The 26,442-nt window shown below is 35.2% G+C and overlaps 1 protein-coding gene across 5 annotated transcripts in view; it reads left to right on the forward strand.

Annotated features, from left to right (window-relative positions):
* Nucleotides 1-26,442, forward strand: part of NIPBL (NIPBL cohesin loading factor) — a 163,928-nt gene that overhangs the window by 70,954 nt on the left and 66,532 nt on the right. For 4 of the 5 annotated variants that reach the window (XM_018070272.2, XM_018070271.2, XM_018070277.2 and 1 more), the window contains 8 exons: nt 114-257; nt 2,626-2,791; nt 3,899-4,029; nt 7,356-7,455; nt 9,023-9,174; nt 10,219-10,379; nt 14,466-14,559; nt 24,242-24,874. In XM_018070272.2, the coding sequence (XP_017925761.1) occupies nt 194-257; nt 2,626-2,791; nt 3,899-4,029; nt 7,356-7,455; nt 9,023-9,174; nt 10,219-10,379; nt 14,466-14,559; nt 24,242-24,874 (1,501 nt within the window). In that variant the 5' untranslated portion in view covers nt 114-193. The remainder of the gene's footprint in view (nt 1-113; nt 258-2,625; nt 2,792-3,898; nt 4,030-7,355; nt 7,456-9,022; nt 9,175-10,218; nt 10,380-14,465; nt 14,560-24,241; nt 24,875-26,442) is intronic. The other variant, XM_018070274.2, reaches the window with a different exon arrangement.

A 26,442-nucleotide genomic window follows, 5' to 3' on the forward strand; every position in this document is an offset into this window, starting at 1 on the left:
TAGTATGCAGCTAAGAGTAGTATGATCTGTTTCATTTATGTTAATGAATTTGAAATTCTAAAAAAGTAAACTGAGAGATTTAATTTCTTCTTTTTGTTTGTTTTTGTTTTTAGTGCTTGGGAGATGGGAAGTAATGATAGCTGGCACCTGAACTAAAATATCTGTGTAGGCACTACTATCCCAGAACTTCAGGATGAATGGGGATATGCCTCATGTTCCCATCACTACTCTTGCAGGGATTGCTAGTCTTACAGACCGTAAGTACTCTTCTTTTTCTCGTCTCTTCTATTCTGTTTTCTACCTCTTTGGTAAATACCGGAATTTTCAAAATACTGAAAAGATTTTTATTTTAAAAATTCCTAGATTTAAATCTGTTTAATATCAGACTTCGCATTAAAAATGTTAGTTTTGTTATTGCTTGAATTTTAAAAATCTGTCCATATAAAACATGCTAATTTGAACACAAAACGAAATGTAGGTTTAAAAAACCCTTAAGGAACCCTGAAAAAATATAGGAATTCATTATTTGTTTGGAATATCATTCAGTAACATATCTGTGTACCACACAAAGAAAGAAGATACAAATAAAGAAAAATATATAAATAATAAAGTGTTTCTCTAAAACATGCATCCTGTCATCTTCCCTGAAAAGAGAGATACACAGGATTGAACTGATATGCAGGTAACAAAGAGACTTGTGGAATATGCTGAATATACTCGAAACCTAGTTCCTTAGTTTTGAACAAGGTACAAAAAAAGTTGCTTTAGTTAATAGATGCAAAGAATGGCTGCTAGAACAGAGATAAGCAGCTGAACCTATGAGTCTTCTTTCTTAGCTATTCAGCCTACCAAAGGGGCACGTGAAGTGTGTTTGCTGACTTAAATACGTCAGGAAGACAAAATGCAAGCAAAGGAAAAGAACTATTTACACTAAAAGCTGATACAGACATAAACCCAAATGGTTATAATGTGACCAAAAATAAATTTCTGGTGAGAAATAAGAGGAGATTTATTATAACTATAGTGAGGTCCTAGGACAACCATTGCAATAAGAGCAGTTGTGACAAAGATATATCTTGTTATATCGAGCATATAAAGTGTAAGAAAGAATTTATATCTCAGTTTTCTGTCTGAGGATAATTGGACTCAGTGACCCAGGTGCTTCTTCCAAGTTCTTATTTTTATTGTTACACTGCTGAAAATTGGAGACTTTCCAAGAGGCACTGGAAGTATATACCCAGCAACTGATATTAGTTGCCTACAGTAGAAACGGCAGATGTATTGGAGGAAAAAGCGCTCTCCGTGTCCTTCTGGGATTCGGAAGTAAAGTGGAAGATCCTGCATATGTATTTAGATGTTTATGTATGTATTATATTATGTATGTCTAATAACAGCCATCAGGATGCAAATAGTAAGTTTCTGGCTGTGGGCAGTTTTCCAGCATTAAGCATTTGCAGGTAAGATTACTTAACTGGCAGAAGTCCCTGATCAGACTCTGGTGCAGGAGTTTATTTAAACACTGAACTGGAATGGACAAGACCAGTTGCCCTAAAAACAGGGAGGACATGATGCCTAGAGGCAGTAGAGTAGCCTAGCTAGCTACTTAGCTAAATTTACTGTTTTAATCAATATGTTTTGCTGATTGTGCTAATTTTCTAAGTTTCAGGCATGTTCAAGGTAATCTGATGCAAGTAATGAAAGTTAGCTATTTAATATATTATACACTTCTATTTGTATATTTTTCCCCTGAAGTTATTTCTAGTGGTTCAATTAAAACGTTGATCTCAGAGATGTGATCAGCCTGCTAACTGGAAGTTAGTCAACTTGTTTTCCTGGACACATGAAAGTGACTTTTCTATGTAGCTAGGTTTTTGGTCTCTTCTGGCTTACCCTCTTCTGGACTGTGTAGCTCTACCAATCATGTGGTCAAGGCTTCTTTTATGGTACACTTGTTATGTATGAGGACTTAAGAATACCTGTGAAAGTACAGTGTGCTTATAATGTCATTGAAATAGTGTTGTCATTGAATCTTTCTACTGAGATTTGTGAATAAGTTTACTGGCTGAATTGACATTTCAGTGAACATACCAACCAACAGTACCAACCTTTCTTGAGAAGATAACTAACATCAGAATAAATACTACAAGAAAATATTAAACTAAGAATTTAGTTAGTGATTTTAATTGATTGTTGGGTTGTTCGGTGGTTTTGGTGGGTTTTTCTTTATTTTCTCAGACCTTATAAAGTGGGAACACTAATTAAATATTAAGATCAGAGCAGAAAACTGGAAGTATATCCTCAGTGCACTTACAGTACTACGCACAGCTAGAAGAATTTTGCATTTCTTTTCTTTATCAGTGCTTTTGGCTCCCAGAGAAAGCTACCATAATATATTAAATAGGTTAATATTTTGGAATATTTAAAGAGTCAAGTGGAGATGTGGGTGTGGGGTGATAGGGTAGGGGTTCTGTGTGAGGGGGATGTGACTGCGTGTGTGTGTTTGTGATAAAAAAAATCTAGACATTTTCCCTGTGTTTTAAATGTAGTTGTCAGGTTCTCTTTCCGTGGTTGTATGTTTGTGTTTCATGAAATGATTCTGAAGTTCTTCCTGTTTTCTGATAACAGTTTTGAACCAGCTGCCTCTTCCATCACCTTTACCTGCTACAACAACAAAAAGCTTGCTTTTCAATGGACGGATAGCTGAAGAGGTGAACTGCCTTCTGGCTTGCAGGGATGAAAATCTGGTTTCACAGCTTGTCCACAGTCTCAATCAGGTGTCAACAGATCACATGTATGTGTTTTGAACTTCTATATCAGACCACTGTCCTTATTCCTTGAAATCAAAATTAACTGGATTGAGAAGCATGTTTGTGAGAATCTGAAAGTTAGAATTTGAAGTTTTTTCATTAGGCTTGCAGTGTAAGAGTCAAATATTTCAGTCAGACAGAATGTTAATAACTATCCTGCAGCCCTTACATGTAACTGTGGGGGTTATTTTATAGATCTGATACTTATTCCCTTCTTGAAAGTTAGGAGTGCAGATTTCATGGTGTGATTGTGCAATACTAATTTGTGTTCAACATAGTTAATAATGCGCATAGACGATTTACATACCTGAAAGGAAACCTGTGTCAATTCTGATCAGGTATTGAACTTAAATATTTTAAGAATTTAGCTGTCAAGTACACTAATGTATTCTCTTTTTGGTTTTTTTTTTTTATTTTTATTTTTCTCTGATGTCCTTTGAACTGCTTTGTGTTGACAACCCGTCCTTTTCCTACATGTTCTAATAAATTGTTTTGATCCAATGGAGGTATATTTTAAAAGTCCTCAAAGCAAACAATAAATGAAAGCACAGATGCATTTACAGAAAATCCATTACATTTTTTTGTGGTTCAGAGGGAATCCTGTGATCTCAAAGATGCACTGGTTTCCTCTTTTCAAAATAAAAGATTTTCAAAGCATTGGGTTGAAACCGGAATATTATACATTCATGTATATCTTTATTTTTACTCCTAAAATAATACATTCTTGATGTTGTGCTGAAGTGTTCTTTTATGAAGAAGATCTGATATAAAAGTGGGCCTAAGAAATTTCTCATAGTAGTCTGAAACGGACAGCCACAAATATGTGAGTGCTTAGTAACAGAAAATAACTATGAGGACTAGTAGGAATATTTCCTCTGCCATTCCTTAGAGAGAAAGAAAAAATAAAGACAGGAAGCAGTGCTTTGCAGACTTGATTTTTCCTATATTTTAACAGTAAATTGTCTTCTTTCATTTTGGTTTTGGTTTTTTTTTTGGTTTCTTTGTTTTTGTTTTTTTTTTTACTTGACTCATAGTTTCTTATAATTTGAAAATGCATTTGCCTCTTTATTTGCTTACTTCCACAATTCCAGAGAGTTGAAAGATAACCTTGGCAGTGATGATCCAGAGGGAGATATACCAGTCTTGCTGCAGGCTATCCTGGCAAGGAATCCTAATGTTTTCAGGGAGAAAAGCATGCAAAACAGATACGGGGTACAAAGCGGTAAGGATTTTTGATTGTTTATTGATTGCATTTTATGTTGTTCTGTAGGTTTAGGGGACTGATACAAACCACAAATATATATGGGGCACAGCTGTTGTATTTATGCCTTGCCTTGTATTTGATATTGATATGAAGCTATATACCTTAACATCTTATAAGAGCAATTGAATTAGAATAAGAATGGTATTTTTCTGAATACCAGGTATTTTTCTAAAAATGTTTCATTTCTCCTCAAAGTTTAATCTCTAGGATAAGTGGTTAGATTTTATTTTAAAACAATTTTATTTGATTTTTTTATGACCAGGTTCATATATTTGTCTTAGTAAATAATTGAAGTCAGGAAAATATGCCTTGGTCTTACTGAAAATCTGAATGATTATAGTTCTTAATAGTTCTGGAGTAAGGAATAAGGTTGAATGAGCTCCTCCCTGCCATTCCTCATCTTAGTGGTTTGTGATGCTCTACAGATTTTATTGTTTGACAGCTAATTCTGTTCTGAGCTGTACTGATATATACTGCTGGATAGCGAACATGAGGGAGAGAGCAAGTTTAGAACAAGAATTGTTTTTAGTTATGATCAAATAGTGTAAGAAGGAAGTGTCCTAAGCAGACACCCTTCGCTTCCCCTTCCTCCCCATCACTGGCATATTCAGTTTCAGGTAACACAACAGCAGTATTGGAACACTTATTCCCTGTCTTTTGATAATAATCCCATTGTCAAAACAGTCTTCATACAGCTGAGATTTTTGAGACCATGTTTTATTGCCAGGTTGTCTGAACATACTGAGTCACATCACCATCGTTGTCAGGCCTAACTTTGTACAAGAGCAAAATGTTAATTTTATTTTAACCTTTTTTCATCAGATGACATTCTGGTTGCCTTCTTGCAACTTCTGTCTCATAGATTTCAGGGAAGTGGATTTATTTGTAATTATTTATTTAAAATTGGGATACCGTTTAATTTCAGTTTTCATATTACTTTTTTCTCTTTTGCCTCTCAACAGTTTGGCTTTGTCTTTCAGCAGATGTGTTGGAAGATCAGCTAAAATAGCTTATTGCAGTAACAGTATTCATAGCATCATGTAAGGTTCAGAAAGGACTGAATATTCACTTCAAGCTATTTATCAGAACTTGTGAATTTGGGGAGATTAAAATCTTATGCATCTTTCCGTAAACAATGACTTCAGTAATTTTTTTTGTTTGTACAAGAATTCAAATGAACTTGTCCTGTGAAAGGAAAAAACTTTGCTCACATACACTTTCAATAAGAGTGAATATTTGACTGAAAAATCATCTCTTGGTGAGCTGTCCCAGCTTAAATGTGCATGATGCTGTAATACAGTTTAGTTGTACAAGAATTTTTATGTGACCTTAAGCTGTGTTTTTATGAAGTACATTCTTTGTCATATTGGTAAGGATGCTACAATGGATTTTTACATATCACTTTTTTCCAAGAAAAAAAAAATTGTGGTAGAACTGGGAGTATATGTAAGGAATTTCATTCTAGTAATGTTACTGATAGGATGATGTTTTCTCAAACCTGAATATTACCAACATGCAGAATTAAGGTTGCATTTAAGGAAGGTCTTAAATATTTCAAGTGCAGAAATGCACAGTGGAGCCATAAATCTGCTGCTTAGTGATATAACAACAATGTGAAAAATGTGCAAGAGGATATTATAGTGCTAGTGATTAATTTCAGACTAATTTCAATCTGTTTTAAGTTTAGGAAGCAGAACATAAATAGATGTATTTTTAAAGCATTTAAAAAGAGCACTCTGTGCTTTAAGCACAAAATTGAAACTTTGTCTGTATAGTTCCTGCTCATATGGATACTCTGTCAGCTTTCTGTTAGGAATGGAGTTTCATCTTCACTTGCCCCTGTGCAAGGTAACCAGTATCCATTTAAGCAAATTTTGTAGGACTTCAGAAGTCCCCATCTGTTACTCAGGAAAATGAAATGTGCTGTGTATTGAAGTAGGGAAGTATCTTAACTTTTTTAAGCACAGCATGTTTCACTCCTGTTCAGGACTAGTTTTGTTGGGCTTGAGCACTTGGTATGCAGCACTTTGGCTTCTTTTCTGTGGGATTATCACATCTCTACTGGGGAAAGTGGAGGAGAAAAGAGGGTGATAGGGAAGGTTTCTGAAACTAGTTTTACTTGTGTAAATATTGCGATCATTGAAATCAGTAATACCAACTGTGGGATTGATAACCTCTGGACTGGGGACTTTGTCAGTCTTCTGTCTAACCTTTGGTTTAAAATACCTGTACTGCTAAAGAGCTTTTACCTATGGCTGCAGATCACTTGCTACTGTTTGCTTGTGAATTCTGACACTTTTTTAGCTGCAAGACATTAAATTCTGTCACTAAAATAATTTAAAATTAATTTAGTTTTTGTGTTTCACTATCACTTTAAGTATTGTGCAGTTGTTAGAGTATTCTTTATACCTGTATCAAAGAGAGGAAAAAATAGATTCCTTAAATTCTCCTTAGTAATGATGTGAATCAGAACAGAATAGAATAGAGTATTTCAGTTGAAAGGGACCTACTATGATCATCTAATCCAACTACCTGACCACTTCAAGGCTGATTAAAAGTTCAAGCAAATTAAGGGCATAGTCCAAATGCCTCTTAAATTGTTTCAAGAGCATTGGTACATGTGGTTTGCCAGCTGGTTCAACACCTGAGCTTCCAAAGCATGACTGTGAGTATTTACAGACCATGGGAGCTTCCAGTTGGGATGTTGGTTCTGCTTTGCAATTGAAATATTTCAGCACCTTCTTTGATAGCATTTCTTACAAGTGTAGTGGAGGTGGAATAGAAAGCTTTTTTCTCCTGGTAGAAAGAGACCACTAGACATTACAGGAGCAGTGAGAGTATCTTGCAGCACTCAACCTAGGATGATTGATTGCTATACTTGCTCCAATAATTGAAGATAAGGTGGTGTTCTGTCTTGTGAATCTTCCAGTGTGTACCATACATGACATCCTGCAGTGCAGAATATATGTCCTGTTTTAAAATGTTTCTATTTACTAGTACGTTTCAGCTTGGAAAGCTCTAAGGAATAGTAGAAGGAGCTACTGTTAATGTTTTATAACACAGCTTTAGGAAACACTTTTTTATGTCATGATGTAAAATGGACATCGTACATGTAATTTCTAATATTTTCTAACAGTTGTGGGTAGATGATCTTAATGTCTGTAAAATTTATAATCTCATTAAAGCTTATCATCTCATTGAATGTAATAGTTTCTGAAATGAGAGACCTCACTGATTGAAAAGGAAATGTGTGTAAAGTAATGCTGCTGTCTTCTCTTTAATAGGGATGATGATGTCGCAGTTTAATATGTCTCAGAATTCCATGCGTGGTAGTCCTGCATCTTCCAATTATCAACAAACCACTATCTCACATAGCCCTTCCAGGTAATCCTTGCTTTTATGTGGGGTGGGAGGGTCAACGACCTTCAAAGTCGTCCTACTCTGACAGTCAATTCTTGTTGCAAAAATGTGAGTTGAAGGTGAACTTTGCATTTGTCTGACAGCAGGGTAAGTTTCTTCAGATGGCAAAGAAACATTTTTCTGTCGGTGAATTATTGTATTCTAAGGATTCGTCATGATTCTTCTCTCTCTCTCCATCCTGTAGTTTTGGCAAACTTTCTTTCTGACCTAAGAAGTCCCTCTGCCTCCTGCCACCCTCTGGTTGTTTTCTGCCCATGTCAGAGGCTGAGGCTGGTGGCAGGAGGATAGGAGAGAATAGGCTGATGTGTTCCAGCATTCCAGTACCAGTTTAGCAGGATAGTGGGAATGAAGACTTATAAAAGCGTAGAGTGTTGCTATAACAGTTACATGAAAGGCCTCTTGGAGAAAGATAGACCTGGTGGTAGTCAGTCTTTCAGCAGCACCCTTGTCAAATTTCTGGTTCCATTTTAAGTTTTTGAGTGTTAGCAAGTATCATGTACCTATAATCTAGGCCTTTATTAATATAGTAAAGTACTCTGGACTAGAGGAGAGAGTTCTGCATGTAGTTTCAACCCAGGTACTGGACTTTAACCATTTTCAACTATTAGATGTCATTATTAAAATAAACTGATTTTAGATTTCACTTCAAGTAACTGTTTGGTGAATTAAACGTTCTGTATCTTCACAACAACCAGTACACTTTTTAACTTTTGTATCTAAAAGGGACATTGAAGAAGGTTTTTTGATTTGGGAATATTGCAATAAGTAGTACAAAATATTCTTGAAATCCTTGCAAAATCCTTGTGTTAAGTACTTTGTTGTTTCTTTCTATGGAATCTTACCATAACAGGGTTGCTATCTGCAACTGAGGGTTGTGAAAGTGTGTAATGTACTTTCTGATATATTTATTTGGTTATTTCTATTTTGAAAAGCTCATATAAGAATGTAAGTAATAATGTGCATGTATTATTGTCACAAGTCAAGGTTATTTTTGTGGCTTCCTATCTGTAGAATGAGTCTAAGATAAAGCCAGTGAAAGAGAAAGTTGTATTCAGCAGACTTTGGGTCAGATCCTACCTGTCACATTCTTGTATCTTGGCAGTGTAGTTCTGTTAAATGAAGTTATTTGACATTTTACTGGAAAGTGATATTTAGAGTAGATGGCTCCTTGGTAATCCTAGTGATCTGATTGTTGATTAAAACTTTTGCTTTCACTTTCATTCAGACTTCTAGGCCTAACTTTTGGAAATTGCAGATCTAATTTTAATACATATTTGTGTCATTTAGGAGGAAGTCTTGTGTATTCTTTTTATTCTATTCTGACTTATTAAGCAATAATGGCGGTTGAAAAGGTATCAATAGTTTAAATACTGCTTTTGGAGGAGGTTCTCCATTGTGTTAGGTTTTTCTATCTTAAAGATATTTTATTAAATGTTCTGAATGTGTAATATTCCAAAATAAATAAGTTTGTCTAAATTTGCTTTTCCAACTTTTAAAAACTTGGGTTTATAAAATTTTGTTTTATTTTTAGCCGGTTTGTGCCACCACAGACAAGCTCTGGTAACAGATTTTTGGCACAACAGAACAGTCCAGTGCCTAGTCCATATGCTCCTCAAAGCCCTGCGGGATACATGCCGTATTCACACCCTCCAAGTTACACACCACATCCTCAGATGCAGCAAGGTAAGTCTCTGATGTTTGTTTTATTCTGCTGTCTCATGTCACCTTTGCTTTCATGAGTACATTTCATGGCTTTCTAACTCCTTTGAAGGAGTCACATGCTTAATGCAAATCTTTGAGGCAGGTATATTTAGGCTTTGCTTTCCTGGCTGTAAAGAGCGGTAGTATATACTTTGTTTAAATAGCAAATAAATAAAAGTGAAGAAGAACAGTTAAAACACATATTCATGTTGCAATGCTCCCTTATTTACACTCATTTTGCATGGTTGTCATATACACATGACAATAGAAAAAGTGAAAACGAACCAAAAGCTTATATTTGTTAGTTGTGAGCATCACTTGTCGGTACTAGTGAAAACCTCACTTTTACCAATGTAATGTAAGTTTTGCTGGCAGCTTATTTAGCCTTACCAACCCTTTTTAGTATCTACCAGATTAACTCTAAATTGGGTGGAATTATGCTCAAGGCATGCAGTAATTGGCAAAGATGACCTTCAGAACGAATAGATTTCTTTGTTCTTCCCTTTTCTAAAAACAGTCTTGAACACATGAACAGTGCTAAAGTATCTAGGGCATTTTTTGATTGGTAAGTAGAATTCTCATTGGATTCTTTTAAATAATTTTTTCTTTAAGTTTAGCATTGGGCTTAGAATATATATAGCTGTTCTATATGTAATATTGTATGTCTCACGAATACCTTGGAAGTTACAAGGCAGTGAATGCAAATTATATAGAAGTAAAGAAAGTTTTCTGTAATCAGCAGGGAAGATCCTGACTGTAATTAGAATAGATGTGGAGAGAAACTTGGCTAATCTCTATATGGAATTTAGAGATTAAACCCTCTTGAACAATCTTAGATATCTATTTTTGGTCAAGGTATTTGTGGCAAAAGGATTCAATCAAAACGTTGGATTCTTGTTCAGATTCAAGACCTCTTGCATCCAATTTATTAATATCCACTGTTAGGGTGTTGTCTCTGAAACTTTTAAGGAGTTAACAGGTGTGTGAATGTGCCAGTATAGTTACTTATATTTTTTTGTATTTTAGCTTCTGTATCCAGTCCCATTGTCACAGCTGGGATGAGGAATCTCCATGAAAATAAAGTTTCGAGCCAGTTGTCTGGAAATTCAGCTAATCATCATGCTGATAATTCTAGACATGGCTCAAATGAAGACTACCTACAGATGGTGCACAGACTAAGTAGTGATGTATGTTACTTAAATCAGTTTATTATGATAAAGCAAATATTTACTTTGATAAAGCAAGTACCTGTATAGCTGACTTAGAAGTCAGATATTTTATGACATTGTTGATGTATAACACCACTGAAGATATATTTCAGTTTCAGATGTGTACACTCAGCCATGCAACTTTTATATGTGAGATTTAATTTTTTCTGGATCTCTGTTTCCTTTGAAACTGTTTGTTACATTTATTCTGATGAAATTAGGAAATAAAAAATCTTTGCATAATCTCATATGTGATCTAATTTTAAAGATATGCTAGAGTGTCTTTAAATACTGTAACAGTATCTTAAGGCAAACAATACTAGGTTCTAAATAGGTGTATAGTTAATTTATCTTTCTAGAGAACAGTGCAACTGTCAATTTGACTAATCTGTTGGATAATGTAATAGTGTTCTCAAGGGCAAGAATTCTATGGAGATTTTTTCTTAGTGTTCTCTTACATGCTTTTGTGGCCTGGTTTCTTTGGAAGATGCTTTCTCTTAGTGACTTTGTTTTGTGTGGAAGAAATTTCTTCTGAAATTTTGAATCTAAAGGAAAAAAGGACCACATTTTTCTCACACTTTTTCTTTTGAACTACTGATTTTCTTCTTCATAAGCATCTCATCCATTGGATGAAGCTTGTTGAGATTCTTCTTTGCACGTTTGGCACACAGTCTCTTAAAAGATCATAAATGGAGAGCACTGAATTTTTTTTTTTATCTAAGCCTGGCAAGAAGCAGGAAGCAGACCTTTTTTTTGTGATCGTGTGTGTGGGCAAGTCTTAGCTTTCTAAACTAGCTTGTGGAAGAAAAAGTGTGCTATTAATACCAGACTCCTTAAATCCTTATCCCTTTTTTTTTTGGTGTAGAGCTCCAAAAGAGTTATTAGTTTTATTATTCATCTTGCTTTTCTCTTAAATGTAACAATTATGTTGATTAAAAAATATTTGGTAAGAAGCAGTATCCTAAACAAGAGAGTGTTGTAATGAAAGCATCTCTCATAAACACAAGTCATCAGATGTTTTTCTGTCTACTTCATTAATGCAAATTCTTCATAGTAGGAAGCTGTTCTTGGCATTAAATGTACATATATCCCTCCAACTGTGTTAAAGGGGCATTATCAAAAGATCTTGGTTTTGTTAAGACAGTTAACAGAACATAGTTAACAATTAAGACAAGTGTTTTTGGAAAGCTTTCATATTAGGATGATTAATTTAATAATTTTTATAACTAAATATTTAAAAATATTCATCCCTAATTTTGTGGTCCAAGCAATGCAACCACATCCTAATTCATGAAAACTTAGATGTGAAACTCTTTCAAAATGGACAGACTATGAAAACAAAGTATACCCTCATTGATTGCTCTAATTAGAGAAATACTAAACATAAAGAGTAGTAAATATTTTAAACTTGCACTTTTATCCTTTTGTGCACTTTTATAGTGGTGCATATGTGCTACATGTGTTTTATTTGTAATTACACCTTTAAAAGCTGATATTAGAAGCTATCATGCAGAAAACAGTTTGAAGAGTTTGGATTAAAGTTTTGCGTTGATGTATTAATAATAATATGATGATGATGCATCATAATGTTGCAGCCTTTTCTTCTTTGGAGAAGATCTCTGTGAATGAGGATTATAAGAATCATAAAACTTAGAAGCTTTAATTACTTTTATTTGTTTTAGTACTTTGATGCTTTAAAAAAGTTAATAGTTACAGAACATTGTGTATTTTCAATGTATGAGTCTGTAAAATTAGTAAGTGTACCCTTGAAGGCTCACTAAACATACATTCAATTTAAGGACAATTTTTTTATAAACTTCAGAGCATTCCTAAAATATAATTCATCATTTGGTGAAGCTCCAAATTAGGAGTCTGTAAATGCACATTTCTGAAAATTTGTCAGCTTTGGTAGGAATGGCATCTGTACCCAAAAGGTCATGTACTTAGTTAGTCTGTTTAGTTAATTTAGTAAAAGTTGGTTTTACCTGTGTCCTTGACAATCATAGTTAAAGAACCTGTCCCGTCCTAATAAAACATACCTGCTAAGAAGTTACTAGGCTTATTTTTCAATACGTTGGAGGGTTTTTTTGAGATTTATTACAAGTCAAAGAAAAGTCAGTTTGAAAAAAGAAATCAGTTCCATAATTTCAGTGTAGGAGAAAAGTGAGTAACTCAATGGAATATTAATTCAGTTTGACTTAAAATAATATCATATAAATTTAATATTCAGTTCATTTTATTGTACAGGATCTGAGTATTAGATTTCTTTGCCCGTGAGAATTTCGTCATATGAGGCAACAAGTCTTTTTGCAAGCACTGTTGCAAAAATAAGTGTAATTAATGCCACATTGTAAGTTTTAGGTTTATTGTGCTGTGATAGGAAAGAAAAAGAATTCTAATATAATTTTAAGTGCCCATGGATGGTGAAACAGATGGAATCTGATTTCTCATGGATCTATGTTCTTTGAGGTGTAATCCTTTTTATTCCATAAATTTCAAACTCTTTCCTATTCTGTGAACAGTGTCAACTACACCTTCACAAGGTATAGCCTGGTCATGGTCCAGTCTGTGGATGCCCACATGGACATCGGCTGTTTGGCCATTATCTGAGGGAGTGTGTAGTTGCTCATCTCTGCAGGCTTCTGTCTCCTTGAAATACTGATTTAGCTTTCTAACTTACTACTGGCTGCTGGTTTTTTTTCATTCAGACACGTAAAAATGCAACAATTGCAGTTGAACCTTCTAACGTTCTATTAATTGGGTTGAGATTGGTCAAAAGGATAAAAAGTATTTATCAGACAGACAATTCAGATCTGTAAGAGAAAAGGTTATGTGAAAAAACTGCCTATATCCAGATACCTCAACAAGGGCCACATTAGTATCTTAGCTGCTGAAATCACCAGTTTAATTAGGAAACACTGAATAACATTGGAACTTCCTTCGAAGACTTTCTTCCTTTGTATGACTGTACTCTTTGAAAGAATGCACTTTTTGCGATTTGTTTATAATTATAGAAGTAGTCTATTAATAGATTTAGGTGTTGTTAGCTTGTTCTTTCCCAAAAAATTCCTGTAGATGATGTATAAAAACCAGTGCTTAAAATGGGAAATACTGTTCTATAGTTGAAATGAGAATGAGAATACTCATGACCAGCAGAGGGCTCCGTGAAAGCTTTGGAAAAACCCATGTAAAATTCTGAATGGAAATTGGAATAGTGAGGTCCATGTCCATATTTGATTTTAGAATGGTGTGATGGTAAAAAAGACATGTTTACGTTGCTAAAAGTAGAGCATGGACATCATTACTTTGCAATTAGTATTACACTATGAACAGGTTTGTCAGAAATTATTACTTGAATTGGAGCAGGTTGGGGAAGTGCTTCGTATTGCCATTGAGTTATTTCCTATTTAACTCTTAAGACAGACAAAAACAAGCTAAAGTTGCTCCAGTTGTGTTTTATACAAGTCTATTTCAGGTGCTATAGTGGGAATGCTAGAGATTTTGTTCAGTCCTGAGGTTTGTAGGCTGGAGGATGTAAATTAATTCGTATAGTATTAATACTTTGTGTAGGCTTATCTAATACTAATTTGTTGAACCATAAAAGTAAGATGGCTTTCTAGGTAAGTTTTAAGGCTAAGTTAACTGAAAAAGTGATGAGTTTGTTTTAAAAATCTCCATTTTATACTCAGTTTCTTTCAAGTGGTATTGTACAGAGGTCATGTATCTGCTCTTCAGCTCTTTACTATGAGTCTTGCAACAAAAAGTTCTAAATGGAATCTTAAGTAAACCAAAGTGCTTATCTAGTTAGAAGACATGTGCAAAGATTTATTTGTGGGTGCATATTCTGGTTATAGGTTCGTTTTAAGGCTGATTGTGCTATGGAGTATTGCTTTTATAGTAGTCTGATATCAGTGAAAATTTCAAAGATTTGAATGTAAAGAAATATTTTGCTTATATTTCTTGTATGCTGTTTTGCCCAATCCATTTTTTCAGTACATGTACTAGTTTCAGTTTGTAACAGATGCTCATGTTCATAATGTTAATTTTTTGTCATTGTCCCTTTAGGATGGCGATCCTTCAATAAGGAATGCTGCGTCTTTTTCCTTGAGGTCACCACAGTCAGTCTGCTCTCCAGCTGGAGGTGAAGGAACCCTTAAAGGTAGTCTAGAAGTCCTATATATCTCCATTTCTTTTTCACATTTTCAAAGAACAGAGATTGTAAAGAGGTATTTAGTTTTTTCTCCTGAGTTCTGTTTTCAAATTATACTAAAGGCTATGTCATTGTGTTTTGAATGCAAAATTATTTTGGGCCCTGAGCCAGAAGAAATTTCTGATGGTCTAAAAATTAACTAATCATCCTTCAAACTAACGCTCAAATTCACGGAGGACAGAAGGATTTAAAATCCTTTCCAATATGAGGATGGATTAAATGCTTTATATGAATGGTTTCACTTGCTCTGCATAAGAAATATTTTAAAGGCAGCATTACGAGTATTGAACTCTTAACCAGCTCAAAAGTGTTTTAATATGCAACACTTGTTTGAATTACAATCATGAAATTTTAAAAACATGAAAATAAAAGTAGTTCAATGAACTCAATACACATAGCATAAATGAAGCCTGAAAACCTTAGCTGTGGAGAAGGAATAGGATGAACTGTATGTCATTTGAGGGGGAAGAGGAAAAAATCTCTTCAAAGTTATTCTTTATGCCAAAATCCACTTGTCAAGGTAGGGGTTTGGAAGTATCCTTGCTAATTTTCTTTTTCAGTGCTTCTATGTTTACTTGGCAGTAGTTGAAAGATGAAACAATGCTTTCTTCTCTTTAACCCTGACAGGGAGAGCAGGGGATGAGGGAGATTACAAAGAAGATGAAGGTTTTATGCAGCTGGATAATAGACATCTTTGGCAGGGGTGGACCTTAGGACAGCTTCCCATGCCTGTGGGGAGATTCTCAGGAATACTTGAGTCAGGTTTTTCAGTGTGTGGAGGAAGGACGAGATACAACAGACTCAAACTTTTAAATGGGAGATCTAACTAGGTCTTAGGAAAAGCTTTTTCACTATCAGGACAGTCAAGCAGTAGAAAAGGTTGCCCGGAGAATCTGTGAATTTTCTGCCTTTGGAGGTTTTAAGGATCAGATTGGATAAAGCCCAGCATAATGTGCTTTGAGCACAAGAATGAACTAAAGATCTCCTGAGTTGCCTTCTTAACTGAATTACCCTGTGGCTCAAGTGTCAAGTGAGAAGAATGTGTATAGGATGCCAGCAGCATGAGTATTTCAGGAGGTCTTGTGCAAAAGGATTTGTTGTAAGACTTGTGTAAATGGCAAAGACTAAATGCGGTTACTTTTCTCTCTGTGTCAAGCTTATGGGTTAAACAATGTTGTGAATCTAAGGTACTTCCACTCAAATAAATATGATTACCACCCAGTCAGAATAATACTTGAATTATTTTTGCGTTAAAGTTGCTGCTGTTTCAATTGGCTGCCTCAGAACCCAGTTTTGAAGGGGTACATTTTCAGATTATTTCTGCAGACAATCTGATTGTACAGTTCAGATTGTAATGTTTCAGCATTAGAGGGACGGAAAAAGTGCAAGAGGAGCCTTTTGGTTTATTTACCTGTATGTTAGCTTTACTTTTCCCATTGATAAATTACTCAATTGAAATACTGCTACTAATGGTGTTACCATTTTGCCTTCTTAAAGAAATTAATGAACCCTGATTGAGAGAACCAGTTCTTGATGCTGCAAGAATTTTACCAGGCACTTATTTCCTCTAATCTAGTGTTCTAGAAGTGTACGGAAGAGGTGTGAATACTTACAGTGTTATCAAGAACATGGGATCTCCTACAGTGAATTTTTGGCCTATGATTTGTAGTGAAAGTTAGGCTGATAAATTTTGCAGTGATGAACAAACAACAAGTATCTATGCTGAGCTTTTTGCTACTCTCATTAGCCCTTGAAAGTTTGGTTGGCAGGTCACAAACTTTGATAAAGAAAATTAGCAAAATACTTAATGGTCTGTCCGGGAGGACAAAAGGAATGGCACTAAGCATAACCAGTCATAATCAGAGAGAGATCTCAGGAAGGATGTTACAGTATCTAAGCTTTCTTATGTGACATAGAAACTTGAGACGTTTACTGAAGATATGGGTACAGACTGCATTTCTGTACTTTTGACATGGAAGTTGCAAGAACTTCTGGAGACTTGGAGAGAGTCTTGAATTACCTTCATGCTTAATGTAGTTGTCTGTTTGACAGAATATGAATGAAGAAGAAGCTTTTTTTGCAACCTAGGCAAATATTTGGGAGATGGCAGGACTTATATTTGTTTTTTGGTTGGTTATTCACTTAATTAGCAGAGTAAAACTTCACTGTTACAGAACACTTCGCTTCACTTTTACTCCGGTAAAGGTACCAGAGCAGCTGAATTTTTATCTAGTAGTTCTAAGCTGGTTTTTGTTCCATATTCTTAATGTAAATTTTTTACTTTTAACTATGCAAAATACATAATGGCTCTGCTTTCATACTATCATCTGTTGCTACATCCACTTTTAAAAAAAAATAATTTCTATTAATTAATTTATGTGGAATTATTGTGGAGTGTTTTCCTTTTGTTGGTCTCATAAAATATGCAATGTATTCCATTACTGAAGATCGATTACTCATCAGAATCCTTTATCCATTTGTTCCACTTTCCTACTGCTCTGGAACCTCAGATTTTATTTTACTTTTTTTAATTTATTTTTTTTTTGAGACAACTTTTAAAGGTCTCTGTAATGAAAACCTTCTACAATGTTTTTAGTCCATTGCTTTCCAAAGAGGATTGTTCATATGATTTACCGGCCTGTTTCCATACAGTTTCCTAAACACCTAGGAAAACATCTGTAAGGACTATCAACAACCCAAATATGAGATTTTTTACTTTTTTCCAGAAATTAATTGTATTCCCTCCAGAAATTGTTAATGGACATTTGATTACTTTCCAAGTAATTTGGAAAGATTACTTTTGTTTTCTTAGGACTTTATAAGGCTTCTCCAGAGAGATTCCACTACACTTGGTTTCTGAATGTGTAATGGTAACAAGAAGAATTATGAATCTTCTCAAATCTGTACTGTAGACTTCAGTGCTCTCAAAGGTACTTGTTAAGAAAAATGAGATCTTACCCTCTCTCTTTCAAAAGAAAAGCAGAAGAAATTTGTTCAAGGATTTTTTTCTGATACAGTTGAAGTAAACATTAATTCCTGTTTCTTTCTTTAAGTCTGAATTTTTTTATGCAAGGAGGCTTCTGAATACAGCCATTCTAAGCTAGAACAGCCAAAGCCGAGTTTTTTGTGAGACTCTTCCCTGAAAACTATTATAAAGCAAATATAGTCTGTCCCTAAAAAACTCCCAAATGCATGTTCTTTATCTGTCTCATATGCTATCCCTTTAAGTTTGAATTTTAAATTGAGTTATGCCCTTTGTAAATGAATGTCAACATTGCCTGATAATCAAATTAAGTAATAATTTCTTCATATCTAGTGCAAAACTTAGGAATGTTTCCAGAGGAAGATTCTAGGATTTTAGAAAATACTGCAGGAAAGGACTTGGGGACTTGCCATCTTCTTACATGCATGTTGGCTGAGCTGTACCAGTATTGCTCCCAGTAACTTCCATATATTTTAAAATGTCAGTAGTGGAGTTTCCTCAGTTTTGCCATGCAAGCTGTTCGAATTCTTAATGCTAGAAAGCTTTTCTCTTAATGCTTAGCATGAATCATTTTGTTGCAGTTAGGCATAACACTTCTTGACTTCTTTCCAATAGGCAAGGAAAAACAGTTCACATCTTTTTTTCATAGCATCATTATCATGTCTTGCACTAATCTAATCTATGAATTGAACAGCTCAGTTTCTTTCTGTTACCTTTACTTAAGTCATCATTTCTGAGCTTCTAATTGTCTTTGATGTTTTTAACTGAATTCTAATTAGTCTACTTTGTCTTGATGTTTTACTGTCCCAAGTTATAGATACAAGTCTATTTGAAGACTTAGAAGGATGAGTAGTCTGAAAAGTGCTGGAGGCAACTTTGTGTGGCACTACTGTTGTATATGAGAGTATAGCTGCTCTTTTCTGATAGCTTAGATTTGTATTGCAAGTTGTTTTAAACATACTACTGCCTTTCTGTAGAGCTCATCTGTCTTCCTCTCATGTTTTCACAATTCACAGATGAATAAGAAGTTTGTGCTTTTTCTCACTGAACTTCTTTCGTTTCAAAAAGTTACTCAAATTAGTAAAAAAACCCTTTTGATTCTGTTTTTAAAAGCAGTGATGGGCCTCTCAAAGACTACAAAAGCAATAATGATCTTCAGATTAATAAAATATTCTCTAATTCTGTTGCATAAGAAGTTGTTAAAATTAAATACTTTAAACTACTGTTGTTGTGACAGTGCTCTGGAGAGCTGCACTTGTTCCCATATACTCTCTTCATCCGTTTTTACTAAGAACAATTGACAGGGTATGGAAAAGTTTCACGGTAGGGTATACTGCAACAGCAAGTTTTTGTCTAGATTATACTTCTCAGCTTTTTAGTGAAATTATTATGAAAAGCTATACCAAATACCTTGCTAAAGTCCAGATACCGCACTCAGTTTTCTTTAAGCCACAAGACCTGCTGCTTAATGGGATAAAATTATTTGGATTTGATGATACCTATTCTTAACAAATTAATTTTGAAATACTTTTTCCTTATTACCTCAATGCTTACAGAGAGATTGTTCTTCTAGTATATACTTAAATCATACAGACTATGTATTATACTCTAGGCAGACCTCTACCACGCCTTTGAAGAGACTGTTTTTTCCTTTTTGAGTCTGCTAGAGGCACAAATTCCCATGGTGATTATTACCAGTTCCAAGATTGATTAGCCCGAGTTCCAGGGTGAACTTGTCTGATCCCATTTTCACAAAAATATTCCATTTATGTGAAATTGGTAGATAGGATCATATTAAATTAAACCAAAATGAGACGCTTCCATTTACACATTGTACCTGCAGTCTGTTAAAATCTGTTGACAGTAGTGAGTTCCTCAGATTCTATCATCACAAGGTTTGTAGCTTTTCCAACAGACAAACATCGTTGTGAATACAGTATATATGCTCTGGAGCCTTCCTTAATCTTCGTTCGCGAAGCCCAGCCATGACAATACAATTACTCATATCTGAAATCTTAATAATTAACATGTAACACATAAGCATTTCCTAAAGCCTCTCTTTCCAAAGACTTTTCCAGTAAAATGTCTGGAATGTAGTATCCAGGTTTATACACCAATTTGGTACCCATTTAAATAATGTTCCAGGAGTCTCGAGGATCACTCTCCTATGGATTAAAAAAGGTGCAGCACTTGAATGTTCCTGAAGTTTCTCTTCACTTTGCTATGAACTGAGTGTTAGACGTCAGTCTTCATTTCTTCTCTAGCAGTTTCTTCAGCTTTCATGCTTAGGGAATGATACTTCTGGCAAAAGAGGATGTGGGATGAGTGAAAGACTTTCTGTCAACATCTGAGAGCCTTTGTCTGCAAGGGAATTAAAGGAATATGAAGATACTGCCTTTTGTGACCCTTTGGAAGTTGTTATTGTACAAGTAGAAAGCTAATGATTTTTTGAAATTCTGTGTGTGAGTCCTAAGCTCCTGGTAACCTTAATAGTTGTTTTTTCACCATGTGGATCACAACGAAGAGTGTGATCAGTCGTGTGACTTTGATGCATCATCTTTGAAAGACAAGTGACCTGAAGAAGCTTAGAGATGATCAGAGAAAGTGTCATGAATGCTTAAATAAGATGTGAGTACTGTAGTGTGATTAGATGTGCAGACGAAAACCATAAGGTGGAGATATCAGTGATATGTGAGGTCTCCTGGACAGGAGCTTATTTGTTTGCTATCCAAGTTACTGATGCCCAATGAGTGAGTGAGCCATTCCAGGTGTAAACAAACAAAAAGTGGTTTTGAAACTTTACATTTTAAAGAAGGCTAAGGTACTGTCAATGACAATGAAATTCTTTTTATAGTTGATTGCATTTTATAGGATTTGATATCAGTCAAGGGTCACAGAGAAAAGGTGTTTACAAGTTGCTACAGCACTTGATAAAACTTTTTCCATACTCAGAGCCATCTACTACTAGGAATTCATGGAAAAATAGAAATATAGAGAACCAGTCCCAGAATTATCATGGGTGGTCAGGAAGACTGTTTCTGAAAGACTAGGGAGATATTGTTGATGGTTGTGTTTGTTCTCTGTAGAGCCTCATTTCCTATGATGTTACCTGCTTCTTGACTACATTTGATGTTATGTGGTTGACTCCTAGTATTTACTGTTCAGTCATGGTACAATGACCTTCCTGAATCAGTGGAGAACCTCCTTTTATTTCACAAGCTGTACATATTCCTGCCATATAAAAAGAAATTGCACAAAGTTCTTTTAATGATACTGTGGAAAATCAACTACAGAAAGTCAGAATTTTTTTTTTTCTCCTGATTTGCCACTCAGCCCTAAATATAGACTCAAAAGTTCCTTACATATTTCTCTGTTCTAAAAGAATATTCTGAAGTTTGGTTCATTCCCGAAGATAATTTCTGAAGATCTTCCTATTATTTACTACACTGACAGCATTTTGTAGAACAGATCTTCTCAATGCTGGAATCTCGACTGGTTCAGTAAACGAGTCATAACTGTCTGTCTCTGTATTCCTTAAAAAAAAATTTCTTCTGTTGTCAACAAGTCTTGTAACATCTTTGTTCTCAGACATATAATGGCCAAGACTTCTCCCATAGGAATTACTCCAGACTGACTCCAACATTAATAGACAAAACTCTGTCTTTATAATCGGTATTTTCATAGAATCATTAAGGTTGGAAAAGACCTCCAAGATCATCAGGTCCAACCTCTGGCTGAATACCACCCTGTCAGCTAAGCAATACCACCAAGAATCACATCCAGTTGTTTCTTGAATACCTCCAGGGATGGTGATCCCATGGTGACTCCCTGGGCAACCCATTCCAATGCTTAACAACCCTTTCAGTGAAGAAATTCTTCCTATGTCCAACCTAAACCTCCCCTGGTGCAGCTTGAGGCCATTTCCTCTTGTCCTGTCCCTTGTTACCTGGGAGAAGAGACTGATCCTCTGGGGGCTACAAATCCTTTCAGGTAGTTTTAGAGAGCGGTAAGGTCCCCTGTTTTCTCCAGACTAAACAACCCCAGCTCCCTCAGCCACTCCTTAGAGAACTTGTGCTCCAGACCCTTCCCCAGCTCCATTGCCCTTCTCTGGACAAACTACAGTACCTGTCCTTCTCATGCTGAGGGCCCACAGCTGGACACAGTGTTCAAGGTGCAGCCTCACCAGTGCCCAGTACAGGGGGACAATCATTGCTGGCCCTTGCTAATATAAGCCAGGATGCCTTTGGCCTTCTTGGCCACCTGGACACACAGTTGGCTTTTGTCTGAAGTCTTAGCATTGAATAGCATTGCGGTACATGTTCATTGTGTGATACCTGTTCAGCAGTGCTAATGTTTATGGTAGACTGAAACCGTTAGAGAATGCTTCATATTTTTCAGTTTCTTTTCACCTCAATACATTCATATTGTAACTTCTAAGCCTTCTTGTCAGGGGCTTAACCATCATTAAATGTCTCAGAAATATGTGAAGTTATTGGTAGAGTATGTTCTCTTAAATGCAGCTTATAGACCTTACTATCAAAACCTTTCAGGAATTTCCTTCAGGAGGAAGATATTTTCAAATACCTATTCGTAGTGCTGCCTAGGAGAGGCAAAACTTTACTTTTGTTTCTTCATTTGCTGGATTCTAAGTATGTTCAATGAAATGCACTGAAATCCTTCTGACCTCCTCAAGTGTACTCAAAGATAAAAAGAATCACCTTATCTATTGCTACAGTGTTATTTTTCAACATGACAAATACCAAATTAATACCAAATCAGAACAACTTTGTCAGATTTACTTAGAGGTTTAGGACAAGGGAGAATCAAATCTGTGCCTCTTTAGAAGTGTAAGTGTGAAAAACAGTAAATATCCCATGGTTGCAACTTTAAAAGTATTTATTTGAGATAATTCAAGATTAGTATGTCAGCAATATCTCTTTGAAAAGTTCTGAGCTGCCTCTACTATTTGTAGAAATTACCCTGCAGCTTGTATTTCCTGAGCGGTAGTCATTACCATGAAAGAAATTAATAGCTGATGATTTCTGCTACGCATTACACTAAGACAATCTTGTAATTTACCGAAAGAAATGGCAACTGGGGGGAGGAGCATCACACAAATAGGAATCTGTGGTGAAAAGCAAGTGAGAGATCTTAGGGTGTAGCCAGAACTTTGGTTCAGTGTGGTGTCTGATTTGAGAGGGGGAAGTGGAATAGTAGAAAGATTTTGAGGATCGGAGTGAGTCAAAGTAGGGTTTTCTGACATTACGGATGTTATTGGCACAATATGGAGTTATTGCTGATGGCCAAGAAGGATTAAGTTAAACCCATGTCATCCATACAGAAGTTATAGGACTTTTTACAGAATGTACTAGGTGGGCAAAATAAGTATAACAGCCTGTGCAAAGAAGTCATCAGTAAAAGCACACTTTTCCTGTGAATTGAAGCTTTAGTAATACCCATTCTGTTTTTTCATCTACAGGTCAGTACATTGCTTAATGATTCTTAATATTTCTAAAAACATCTAGTAGAAATTTAAGCTGCAGAATAACACTTCTTTTCTGTTTAGTGGTGTTTCTTGAATGAAGCACATGGAGACCTGTATTCCAGTTACTTTTTGGTTGTTATTAGCAGTACTGACCTATGTTGACCTGACCAGAATAACAATAATTTCAGTCACTACTTTCCAAAAATCAGTATTCCCCAATGGATGAATGGAATCTGAATGGTTGCTTTAAGAAGAGGAGACTCTGTGTCACCAGCTCCTGCCTCTCCTCCTACTATTTCTTTTTAAACCAAATATATAGCTCAAAGTTGCAATTGGGACAGGTTGAACAGTTCTGTTTTTCAGACCTTTTTTTCTAGGCTCACAGTTACGGGGAGCTGATTAGTATGAGGAACAAAAACTTTGAATGTGCTTAATCAGAGAATGTATTTAATTAAAAATGTCCTCTTTTAAAAATTTCTATAGATACACTCAAATCCTGAAACGAGATTACAGAGAAACAAATATTCATAAACTAAAAAAAGGAGGGAGGAGGGAGATAAGGGAGGGAATGGTAGAAAATTGCCTTAAGAAAATTAGTGTTTTCTACATAGTAATGAGTAGAGGAGGTAGGAATGAGTTTACCTAAAATACATTTTTAAAAAGTTCAAAATTAATTGTCAGAATCCAAGTTAAGGAGGTTGTTTTGAATTTTTTTAAATTAAAAATGTGTGACTGAAATGGCTAATGTGTCTACACTGATCATTAAGTCTTCATCAGTGGACCTTATTAAGAATCTTTTTGATTTTTCCTTTTTTCTGTAGTCAACTTGCTTCATTGACCATTTTCTAATAGTTGATATTCTGAACCTTAGGTACTATTTTTATTTATTCTTTTTTGGTGGTGGGTTTTTTTGTTCCATCTTCTCTGAAATGATCCTTTCTCTACCTGCAATGGACTGCTAAAATTCCTAGGAAATATACTGCAACTGTCTGGATTGCATCTTGATCTAGCAATGATGTACTTCCTACCAATCTTATTTAGACCTTTTGTGATCACAGTTATATGTAGAAATACACATTAACATTATGTAGGTTATATTTAGTGTGTTTTTATATAAACATGAAACAACATAACTGTTCAGTTTTTCTGAATTATTATTCTAGGATCAAGACAACCTTTAATCCAACAATCTCAGCCTCCACCTTATTCATCACCTAGAGATGTTCCCCCAGACATATTGTTAGATTCTCCAGAAAGAAAGCAAAAGAAACAAAAGAAAATGAAGTTAGGCAAGGATGAAAAAGACCAGACTGAAAAAGCTGCAATGTATGATATCATTAGTTCTCCTTCCAAGGACTCCACTAAGCTTACATTAAGACTCTCTCGTGTAAGATCTTCGGATATGGACCAGCAGGATGATATGCTTTCTGGTTTGGAAAACAGCAGTGTGTCAGAGGGTGATATTCCTTTTAATGTGCAGTACCCAGGACAGACTTCTAAAACACCCGTTACTCCACAGGATGTTAACCGCCCACTAAACGCTGCTCAGTGTTTGCCGCAGCATGAACAGACAGCTTTCCTTCAGGCACAACAAGTGCCTGTTTTACAACAGAACACTTCAGTTGCTGCAAAACAACCTCAAACTCCTGTGGTACAGACACAGCAACAGGTTTCGCAACAAGGAGCTATAACGTCATATGATGAAGTAGAATTGGATGCATTGGCTGAAATTGAGCGGATAGAACGTGAATCAGCTATTGAAAGGGAGCGATTTTCAAAAGAAGTGCAAGATAAAGGTAAAAGGATTGTGTGTGTGTATACACTATATATTATATAAATATATATATATGCATATAAACCCCATATATATATATATATAAAAAGCTTCCTGTCATTGTCACATAGTTCAGTTCTGTTTACTCAGTGTAGGTTCTTCTGCAACTTTCATTTCCATTCCCCTCCAACAATGAACTATAATCTCTCATATATGCGTATTTTGAATATCTGGTATTCTTTATTTGGGGTCTTACTGGATGGAAAGTGAAATTCGTATGTTTCAAAATTCTTTTAAGATACTCTCACTTTGAACTGTGAGACTGAATGAAGTACAATTGATGTTGTTTATAGTTTCAAAAATCCCAACCATACCATAAATTAAAATATGTAGTAAGTTTTGATAGTTGAATTATCAATTAACCACCCATGTTACCTAATTTTAAGAAAACGCAGGAAAACTGTTTTATCCCATTTCTATTCATATCCCCATTTAAATTTAATGTGAAGGAGATGCCAGATTAAAATCACGTCTGTTTTTTTAAAGGTAGTATAATAACTGGCTAATATATAGTACTGTATTGTCTGTAATGTTTGTTCAACTGGATATTAACTATTATGTAGGCATTAGAAGCTTTTGAGAACTACAATATATCTGTATGGTTTCTGGCACAGAACCAGATGGACCTCTGAAACGTTTTATCTTCACTTCAGTAGCTGTACTGGTTGTCTTAATTGCTTTAACTGAATCTATCTTTTTTTTCTTTCTATCTTTTTTTTTGTTTTATTTTGATTTCCCTTTCTGTTGTTAACTGGTTTGAAGGTCTTTGGGTTCAGAAATCTCAAAAACAGATACAAAGTCCACATGTAGATCTTGAAGATAAAATGTATTTTATAAATTAGAAAGTGATAGGTTACCATAAGTATTTTTCAGAAGCTTCCTCTGCATTGTGTTTGACTTCTGAGAAAAAAGTCTTTTGTAGCATAATGCTAATTTATTAGGTACTCACAAGAAAAATCTTGCAAAGTGAAAAACGGTAAAAATTCTGATGTTGGTTGTTCATAGGTAAAACTAGTCCATTGTGAATATACTTGCATGTGTGCAGCTGAATGAACCCCACACAGTTTGGGTCTTTAACCAGCTGTAAGAGTGCAAATTTTCTCCCTATTCAAAGTGGTTTTTCACTGTTTTTAAAGATGCTAGAGTGGCGAGGGGAGGATAGAGTTTGTTTGTGTGTGTGTGTGTGTCTGTGTGTCTGTGTGTGTGTCTGTGTGTCTGTGTGTGTGTGTGTGTGTGTTGTGTGTTTGTAAATGTGTTTGTTGCAGTAGTAAAAGGATTAACTTCTGAGATGTTCCTTATTTGGTAACTAAATCAAGTCCTTTTAGGAAATGTTGTCTGTGAATATGTGGAGAAAATGTGTGCTCACCTCAAAAGAGATCTCTACTGTCTTTAATTTTAATTCAATGAAATGGGGAATTTGTTAATTTACTTAACTCTCTTTTACTAATTTTAAATTTATTGTTGGGGAGTTAGTCTGTAGTTTGTGGCATACTACTTCAAAAGCTACATTTATGTCCTCACACTTCAAAT

Source organism: Manacus vitellinus, unplaced genomic scaffold (assembly GCF_001715985.3).
Source record: "Manacus vitellinus isolate BGI_N305 unplaced genomic scaffold, ASM171598v3 scaffold_18_pilon, whole genome shotgun sequence".
In the NCBI taxonomy this organism is placed as follows: Eukaryota; Metazoa; Chordata; class Aves; order Passeriformes; family Pipridae; genus Manacus; species Manacus vitellinus.